Genomic DNA, 10,928 nt, shown 5'->3' on the forward strand with positions numbered 1-10,928 from the left:
TGTCTGTGTTGTGTGTGTGAATGTCTGTATGTTTTAGGAGGCTGTGGTATGTTTGTTTTTTGTAAGTGAATATCTGTATGTTTTGGGAGTCTGCAGTATGTGTGTGTTGTATGACCTTTTTAAATTGTGTTAGTGATGGGAAGTGTCTAAGATGACACACATGTAACAATCATGGTAACATAATTGAACTGAAGTCACGAAATTTGTGCATCTGCTACAAAAAACTAGTTGTGTTTAATTGTTCAGAAATTGTTGCCTGTCCTTAAAGGACGTTAACCAAAAGAAACTGGTTATTCTCTGGACACACTATAATGATACTTGACGTCACCAATACCTTGCCCCTGGGGGAGGAATGTGGTAGGTCACACCCATTTTATCCAGCCGCAGCAGCTCCCGGTATCCTAGAGAGTTTGAAAACTTTGCCCAGTCAGCAGTCTGGCCCTTTTTAAGCTTTGTCACATCCTCTATATCTTCCCATGGTGCTTTATGCCATGCTCGTTCAGCTAAGGCTTGGAGGCGCGGGTGGATCATCGAGTCTAGACTATTTGAGGTACGTATAAGTTCACTCCATAACTGGCCCTGCATACCTGGAAGTTGGGAAGATTTAATAGATTTAATTCTGTTATTTATATACCTGGAAGTTAGGAAGATTCAATAGATTTAATTCTGTTATTTATATACCCTGCATACCTGGAAGTTAGGAAGATTTAATAGATTAAATTCTGTTATTTATATACCCTGCATACCTAGAAGTTAGGAAGATTCAATAGATTTAATTCAGTTATTTATATACCTGGAAGTTAGGAAGATATACCCTTGAATTTGTCAAAGAAAAGTTTATATAGAAAGTCAAAACTTATAACTGATCTCACAATAAAAAGACAATTCCTTCACCAGGAAAGTGATAACCTATTTGAAATTCATGCTACTTTCTGTATCTTACATGCAGGTTAAAACCACAAATTATGATTAAAATATTTTAGATAAATTATTTAAGGTGCCAATCAAAAAATGATCCCTTTCTTACCTATGACATTTTGCTTTTCAATCAAAACATCATTATCCTCATTACATTTTTCAACATCCTCCTTAGTGAGCACCTTGCCGTTAAGTTTAACATCAGCATTGGCGAAGATGTTGTCGGGCATGAAGTTAAATGTTTTGCGTGTATCTATGTAGCGTGTAGCCCAGTACAGTCCTACCTCCTCCGGATCTGGTTCGTATGGGTGGTCAAAATATAAGTGGGTTGCCTGGGACATTACTACCTACATTATAAGTAAGAATATTATGTAAGGCTAAGGTTGCATTTTAATGTCAGCATTGTTACATAAAATGTAAATTTCCGACACATTTATAAAATACAAAGCTTTTCAGATTTTGCCGATGATTTAAAAAAAAAAATGACACCAGTAAAATAAGCAGCAGCAGACTAGCTGTTACTGTAAATATACAAATGTTGCTATCAAATTTTAGAGCAATATTGATTCAGAAAGTGCAGTAATGAATTCACACATTCGTAATAATTGTTATGTACATATATATACTATATTAAAACTACACCGTATTTTAGCAAAATATGTCAGAACTAAAGCCCAAAATAAGATTACATATGGTTTAGCATGAATGCTTACAGTAAATGAGAACAGAATTTTCTGTTATTAATATTCTTTTGAGATTGTAGTCGTGAAGAATGATGTATAAAATAGTGTTACCTTGTAACCCGCATTGGCTAGTTTGTAAGCAAATCCAGCAAGACCAGACTCCCACACATTCTGCCATGCATACGCGAGCACCTCCTCGTTAGGGAACTTCTCTCTTTCTACAGGGGTCACCCCACTGTGTATAAGACCATCCTGCCACGCCCCCAGACACAAATCATGCTTGGCCACAATCTCTGCCACCTTCTTCACAAAGTGCTCCATGAGTTTATCGAAGGATTCCACATCTCCATTCTCAATAAGTTTATCACACGCCTCCGACTTTTTCCATGCTTTATATGGTACTTCATCTCCCCCAAAATGGAATACCTTCAATGGCTGGATCTCAGCATGCATAGCCTTAACCTCTTTCACCACTTTTTCTACAAATCTGTAAGTTGAATCTAGACCTGGATTCATTGAGTTTTCAGAGTACATCTGAACTGATGTAGGTATACTATCATAGTCAAGGAAATCTGTTAGAAGATACTGCTTTGCTGACTCTGTATCCTTGATTTCCTGAAATCTGTAATACCGAGCCTGCATGGCCTTAATAGCAGCGTGACTATGACCGGGCATGTCTATCTCTGGTATAACCTCAATGTGGCGTCGGTTCGCAAATTGAAGAATTTCTTTGTAATCCTGTACTGTGTAATACCCAGAACCAGAGGTGTCAAAGTTAGGGCCCGAACCAAGCATCGGTAGGATACAGGTCTTCTCTTGAAGGTCATGACCTCTACGGCTTCCAATCTAAAATAGACGATAACATTTTTTATCTACATATTAATAATCATTCTGATTATAACAATCATGACAAAATTATAGAAAATTTGTAATTACACTATTTAATGAAGTTTACAAAAAATGCATGTCTCTTGTATTAGATTCATCCTTTGAATTTAAATGTAAAACAAATGGCTGAGGTATAGACATATATTGGTAGTATTTCATCTATAGCTAAAACAGTAAAGACTGGTATAAATAAAACACAACAATCTACTCACTGTAGTAAGTTCTTCCAGTCCTGGGATTTCTAGACGCCATCCTTCATCGTCCGTCAGGTGGAAATGAAGCTTATTCATCTTGTACATAGCCATGACCTCTAATAGTTTGAGTACAGATTCCTTGTTATGAAAGTTGCGCGACACATCTAAATGCATTCCTCTGTAGGGATACCTGGGAAAGTCTAGGATTTGAACATGTGGGACCTCATATCTTTCCAGTAATGACAGCAATGTCTGCACACCGTAAAACACCCCTACAGCAGAACTACCTATCACTTCAATTACTTCCTCCTCAAGTTTAACAGTCAACTCATAGGCATCAAGTGAATCACATGGTTTGCTATATACACTGTTCACTGTCACTGGACCAACTTTCAACAAGATCACTCGGTTCTGGTCAGCTTTCAGATCCTTGTCACTTCGAAGATCAAGTTTGACCGATTCAGATTTTTCTGCAAAAAAACCCAACTTTCTTTAAAATGGATCAGAACGTGACATGAGGGAAAGGTGGGTTATGTGATTCTATTATATACAACAATAATGAGCAGCACTAGTACTATCCCCCTTGTAATATGCAATAAAGACCAATATAGAAAATTCAGAAACTTTTTTGTATTTCTCATTCAGATATTTGTACTTGACAATTCATGTATGCTTCTAAATACAGGGATTCCGAGGTACCAAAACGACATGTGTAAAGTACAAAGATTAGTCCTACCCTCGAGTGATAGGGACTTCGCAAAAGTCACGTCAAAATATGACGTCATAATCAACGGAAGCTGGGACTAATCAACTGTAAATTGTACTTGTTTTGGTATCTCAAAATTGCCATATTGATACTAATTATAATAAAATCTGCAGTCACCTGGATTTTTATTGAGTATTTGATAAATGCTAATAAATAAATTTGCATACCCTGAAGAAATTCTGCTTCTTGAATCAGCTCCTCAGTAGCCACTATACACCAAGACTGTTTGGTGAGGTCTAGGAATCCATCACTAAGTTCTGTCAGACCATAAGGTGTAGGGGTCACAACACATCCAGCCTTGCCTAAATCTTCCACATAGTTTTTCTCATACCTTACCCCTGGAGTAAACGGATCGTATTTGTCCCATCTATGCCTCTTCCAGCTGTCCGGTGTATCAAACGGTAGGATGTAGTTAAGGTCCTCACCCTGTGTGCTCTGTATAATCCGCGGGACCAGGTCCTTACATGTTATGTACCAATTCGGCATCAGGTCAGATCTAGCAACGGAGTAGTACTCCGCTGTAAACGTGATCTCAAGACTGTCATTTTTCTGTAACGTTTTGAATGATCTCAATGGCTCCAACGTGAAGAGACAGCCATTTATATGACAGAACTTGACACCATACTTTTCCATACAAATCTGATCAGCGTCCGGAAGTGTCTGCGGCTCCACCATGCGGATATGACAGAAGTAGATGGCCCATTTTCCTGTTCCACGTAATGGTACATCCCCAGTATTTGTCAGTATTACTTTGGCTATATAGGTCTTCCTAGCCTCTACGTTATCAATGACTTTGTACTTGATGTCTAAGCTGCTCGCTATAGAATCTAATGAAGCTTGATCCATTGTGATGATGGGACATTCTGAAAATCAAATGGAAACACATATTATAACTGCCCAACTATTGAAAATATGTAAGTTTTTTTTCTATGTCATTTTATCTGTTTGCCATCAGAAACTTTTTCATTATATGATTACATTTAATAGAAGCACTTGTGTTTTCATTTTATTAATATCTGAAAATTAAATAATCTTTGCCATATGCCACATGATATAATAGACAATGTGAGGGTCCTACATATTATTTAATACTTTATATTTGTAATTAGAAGCTAGATAAGTAAACCAACAAAGGAAGTAAAGAGCCATTGCTGTCCTTCTTGTTGGGATTCTGCAGGTTCAGTAATCAGGTACCTGTGAGTATGCAGGAAAATTGATAGTGTGGGTAGTAGTAAATTCATGTTTAATAGAAATACAATTGTATAACATACCATCCCTTCAGGTCAGATAATAAAAATATGTGATTTTGTTGGTTGCCATAGACCTAAGATTAAGGCGAAACAATCGTCGGTTCTTCTGGTGAATGAATTTTAGGTCGAAAGGACCCATCTTAATCGAACAGGATACAGCGAAACTATCAGTTACCATAACATTGATGTAGACAGGTTTGTACGTCAGGTATGAATGTGTGCATGTGCTCTGTGAGTATGTATATTCGTGAGTCATCGTGCATGCAGAGGTCACAACTGTCATGTACAGGTGTTGACATGTATTTACATGTAGGGGTTGAGTGACAGTTGATGGACAGACTCTATGACTTAGCACGAGCATTTCTCATCACCCCATTGTTCACTTTCTATGCAGGGTAGAAAGCATATTTCCACCAAATAGCCATTCGCACTCCGGCCTCCCACAAGTCCGGTTGCATTTATATGCCTACAAAGCTTGTCCGCGAGGACATGTTGATATACATTACAGATCACAAACTCACTGCTTTAACACTAATCCCCCTGATTTTCTTGATATTTCCTTAATCTCCACCCGAAACTCTTTATATTTATAACCATCTTCTCATGGGCTATTTCGTTGGGCCCAAATGTAGAAGAACAGCGAAAATACAAATTCCTATGAGTGCCCCCGTCAGTAATCGAACCTGGGTCTCCGGCGTGGAAATCTATACGACTCTTCCAACTGAGCCAAAGAAGCATGCTCCGTCAGCTGATCATGAGTGACAGAGATCGTGTTTAACACTATGTATAGATTACATGCACCGAACCGCTCCTTAATTTACTACATGTATTACGCAAGCTGTTTGAACCAATATCTAGTAACATGGGTTTTGAGTAATATTATGTGAACAAGTATCAGCATAAAACCAAATTTTTTTTACAATATGAAAGCTACCTATATGTACATGTACATTGTATCATTTGTACACATGTAGCAAAGTGAAATATTTTAATGTGTATTAAATTGTTGTAGTTGTATTTAATATTTCCTGTAATATTGATGTATATGGGTGTGGTTCTGTTTTGTGTGAGGGACAAGGCACCCTGTACATGATGTATATGTTTATAGGCCTGTAGCCAGGCAAATGCAGGTGAACTTGCTATGACAACTGACAAAAACAAAATACCTGATTGGTCCCCACTGGCCAATCGGACACTATACACGCTATTCCCAGTGTGGGAAGGTATTGTCCCACAAAAGAGTAACACACGTGCTCTTGACACTGAAGGAAGTAGTTCGATATACAGGACTAGCTAAGCCATTATATTAGACCACAGGAGTTTGACGTTCTGTCAATACTATATAGTATACATATATAAAAAATACCCCTATATACTATATAGTATATAGGGGTATTTTTAGATATGTGTACTATATTATTGACAGAACGTTGACATTATTGACAGAACGTCAAACTCCTATGGTTACACACAGCTGACACACAGATTTCAACTCATGACTGAAGCTTCGGTCCGGGATTCTGCAATGTATGATCAGCTGATCTACGACATTTTCAGATAAAGCAAATGATATGACCATTCATAAGACTTAATTATGCATAAAGTAATGATATACTAGGTATATATCTGAATTAAAAGCCAAGAAAATGTCTGGTTCATACCGAAAGTGGAAATGACAGCCCGGTAATGCGACCATTTGAAGATCTACTAATAAGGGAGATAACTCGTGGTAGTGACATTAGGATCATCTCTACTACATGACCATAACAACGCTAGAAGTCCGAAACACTCCGAATAAATGTCTATATTAGCAACAAAAATGGTGCAAATTCCTGCTGAGATGTGAAATGTTCTGCCGACGGCAACAGGGAGACAGTTATTTTGGACACATGGTAACGGTATTAACATTTTAGAAATAATGTTATTATAGAAATGGTTTGTATAAATGTCCAGTATAGGATTGATATTTTGTAGAAAGCATACGAAGAAATGTGAGTTTGAGCAGTAAAGTTAGGTAAAATTGCAGTGAGCTACTGTAGTGGTTTGTAACATGAATGACAACCAATATATTATGTCAATAATGAATTTCCTTTATTTCAACACCTTTACCTTTGCGCAACCCCCCCCCCCCCAAAAAAAAAAAAAACCATGATAATATATGTGGTCTACCATCTATTTCGACAGATTCAGTGGATATACATGTATGTACATACATGTTCATATACAGTACAGTTAAATATTATTATTTTACTACTTTTTTTGCATATAAACGTTTTAATACAAAATGTAAACCCTGATAGCTTTAAGCTACAGGACTTAAGGGGTTTCAATATCAGGCGGTACCGGGTACTTTTTGCCAGTATAAACCTAGCTGCATGTGGTACCGCCTGATTTGGGCTACACTAGATAGCATACAGATTGTATAGAAATTACCCCCTTAAATTGTAATTTTACTGCCTTCCCTGAAAGATAATATAACACTTGTGGGGCTAATTTTTAGCTGAAAATTATTGTGGAAATGAAATCAGCTGGACATGAAACGTCAGCATTGGTATTAGGTTAATGGAAATATCGGAATCTACCATTCGGTCCATTGAAAAAAGGTATATTTAAAAAGATCAGATGTGAAAAATAAACAACGAAGCGGCTGTCCTGTTAATTTGTCACAACAGGATCAAACATGGCTACTTTGACAAAAGCCAAAACCAATTGATAGATAGAGAGTTTTAGATATAATACAGTATTTTCCATATTAAGAGCGCCTCCTCTAATAAGGAGAAAAAAAATCAACTAATTTCATACAATTTTTGTGCCAGATTTTGACAATTTGTCTTTGCAGACGCTAATAAAATACTGTTTCACATCAATCTGATGCTTATCAGATATCCGATATATGCACTGAATTTATTGCATTGGACAACTTAGGACATCTTTGCTGAGTGTTTACACATAGAAACAGTGAAAAGGCCATGTTCAAAACAAAACGTGTCATTTGCATGAATGCCCACAAACGTGTACATATTGATGAAGACTAACTGGCAACAACATTTCACCAATGTTTATACAGGTTTTGTATATCTATGATAAAGGTTCCTAAATATCATCAATGTTATCATTTCTTAAGGTTTTATTGTGTGCTCTTGTCGGTATTTCCCATCTGCCACAAAACGAAAGTAGCGATCTCAAGCAGCGTCCGCCATTTTGTGTACACATGGTAAACAAACAGGCTAGCGTGAAATGCCAAAATTTTCTGAAACAGACATATTTAACCCATGTTTAACACTTCTAGTGCATACATTTCTTCATAATTATGTAATTTCAATACTAACTTGATTTCAAAACGTAAGTTGGTTATAGGAAGTTTCAGATTTTCAGAAAAATACGAAACTAAAAGCAAAATGAAAAAACATCTAAAAATGGTCTCAAATAACGGGGCCCCCCTTGGCCATTTACCCGTGCCCGGCACCCTCATTAGGAAAAATACGGTATTACTTAAGATCTAAATCAAAGATTACATACTAGAATTACAGTGAATCCATGACATGTGCAAAGAAATTTACATATTAATGATATGAAGCTGATGTTCATCAGAAAGAAAATGGTAGTATCTGAAGTTAACTGGAAACAGGCGTTTAGCGTGATGTTTAGTAAAAAGACAACTTTCTTTAGATCAGCACTGGAAAAACGTAGTGATATTTTCAGAAAATTAAATCCCAATTAGTTGTTGGTGACAATTTGTGTGTGTATGTTTGGAGAACAGTCAGAGAGTTGTACCTACCCCATGCCAGTGCATGTGTCCTCCCTGACAGCGAAGCGTATCAATTATGATTTGGGATGTATTTTTTACAGCGCGGGGACCCTTTTTTTAATGGTAACATTAATGCACAGAAATACCATTAATCATGAAAAAAATGCTTAAATCTTTATCACTCATTTGGTAGGACTCTTTATCATTTTGGCATAAAATTTGGGGTAATTGTTAGGTCATAGTCATCATGCTTCATCCATCATTGTACGCCATGCACTGTCCACAGTTCACTATGCATGAACTTTTTATTCAAATGACTTCTTCTCAATAATTGAAGGCCCCATGGGTACTCATATTGGGCCTGTAGCATGCTGGAATGAAGGAGTACCAAGTTTCTTCAAATGAATGTTCTTGACTTTCATTCAAGGTCCTGGGGTCAAAAAGGTTGAAATATAATTAAGACTTTTGTGAATAACTAAGAAACCTAGAGACCTTAGAAATATTGGGCCTGTAGCATGCTGGGATGAAGGACTAAAGATTCTGTTAAAATATATTAGCTTGACATAAGGTCACAGGGGTCAAATAGGCTAAATCCTTTAACAAATTGTTGTGAATAAATAAGAGGCCTTAGAGACCTGATATTAGGCCTGTAGCATGCTGACAACAAGAAAGGCTACCCAGTTTGTTCAAATAACATTGACCTTTATGCAAGCTAGGTCACACAAGTCAAACAGGCTTCAAGATCTTTTAATGGCTTTTTTTCAATAACTAAGAGACCTTTTTTAAGGGACAATTAAGTGAGGCTAGTTCTGTTACATAAGAGGCAAAACATGACATAAATGTATTGTTCTATATATATATACATATATATAAAAAAAATTGCACATATTTCTGAAACATATATTTATATAAATAGAGATCGATCGCAGATTTGTTTTAGTTTTGATTTTTTCTATATAGATATATATATATTCCTAATGAAACATCATGTAACATAAAATATTGACAAATTTCATGTCTTTGTAAAGAATTTTAATTGATACTGATGAAATTCAAAATGGTATAGCAATACGATTAAGCATGTGCAAATGTATGTTGCACCAATACCTGAGCCAAAGTCACAAAAGTTAAACAAATGCAATCATAACCACTGAGGAGTTGATGAAATTGGCTTTTAGACAGGAGCATGCACCTAATAAGGTTAATATACTACTATAAGAGCAATTTGAGTAGTTCTGCATGGACAAAATACTACACAAGCCAGGGCCTGAGGGTTCTGCATACAAGACGTCCGATCGCAGTGTGTAATGGTGGACAGCAAGCGAGTTTGAACACTTCACACACATTTCACCACCATGGACTTTTTTAGCATATCACAGTATAACCAACTTATTTAATTTCTATTAGAACTGATTTGTTTCCGAAATATGTGCAAATTTTAATGTACTCTTTGACTAAATTGTCCCTTTAAGAGACTTGATATTGGGTCTGTGGCATGCTGGGATGAAGGGCTACCACATTTGCTCAAATATTGCAAGATTCAAATACATGTAGGTAAGATAATATAACTTGATAGTTATCTCCCTTTGTCAATAAAACGTAATACATTTGTACTGATAGAGTATAAAAATGTCTCATGGTGATGTCATTACACAATTGTACATTTACCAAGGTACATGTGATGGTGCATAACAAACTTCCAATGATTGACAGATGACCGTTAAGGCTCTTTAAGTCAAATATTACATGTTAAAAGGCATTATGAACCAGTATGTGATTTTATTGCTCTATACATATAATAACTAAATCTGTTACAAAAAATAACAATAGATCAGTTATCACACAATTTCTATGAAATTGTTTAAGATTTCAGCATAAACTATTGGTTTTTATTTCGTTACTAATGTTATTCATGTATGCGATTCCTAAAAGACGGTAATTTTGGACTGCATACATTTATTCCTCATTCAAGATTTATCAACACTCATACCAGCTACACAGTCCATGGCCATGATTTTCCTGTCAATTATCAAACCAAAATCATGAATATCTGCTTTATGTATGTGTACTCAATCGACTCATCAAAATTTGAAAATTAGTGTTTTAAACTCTTATTAAAAAATCTTATAAAAATTGCTGCGTTAGACAGAAGGGAAATAACTTTAGATCTGTTGAAACAAAATGCTGGCCTATGTGACCTGATTGATACATGCTTATCAAACATTATAGCACCTACATGTATTAACTTCATTCAGAATGCAAATAGCAGAGAAATCAAGTTCAACTGATATATATATATATATACACTAGACAGTGGTAAAGGTATGAATTTTAAGAAAAAGAAAACAATAAATATTTTACCAGCAGCTTTCGCCTTTTTGTATCAACTCTTCAGGCTTAATAATATTCATATTCTGACATCATATATGTGCCTGTGTGTAATCCAAATCATTAAAATAATACCAGGTCACAGTTTTGATT

The 10,928-nt window shown here is 36.0% G+C and overlaps 1 protein-coding gene across 1 annotated transcript in view; it reads right to left on the minus strand.

The window, feature by feature from the left end:
• The window catches only part of LOC138305129 (chitobiase-like), a 37,889-nt gene extending 31,464 nt beyond the window's left edge, over positions 1-6,425 (minus strand). Inside the window, exons 1-6 of the mRNA XM_069245529.1 lie at positions 6,361-6,425; positions 3,617-4,312; positions 2,702-3,153; positions 1,713-2,447; positions 1,028-1,265; positions 335-587 (exon numbers count right to left, since the gene is read on the minus strand). Of these exons, the coding sequence (XP_069101630.1) occupies positions 335-587; positions 1,028-1,265; positions 1,713-2,447; positions 2,702-3,153; positions 3,617-4,295 (2,357 nt within the window). The 5' untranslated portion in view covers positions 4,296-4,312; positions 6,361-6,425. The remainder of the gene's footprint in view (positions 1-334; positions 588-1,027; positions 1,266-1,712; positions 2,448-2,701; positions 3,154-3,616; positions 4,313-6,360) is intronic.
• Between the last annotated feature and the right edge of the window lie 4,503 nt (positions 6,426-10,928).

The sequence above is a fragment of the Argopecten irradians genome, chromosome 12, assembly GCF_041381155.1.
Source record: "Argopecten irradians isolate NY chromosome 12, Ai_NY, whole genome shotgun sequence".
NCBI lineage: Eukaryota > Metazoa > Mollusca > Bivalvia > Pectinida > Pectinidae > Argopecten > Argopecten irradians.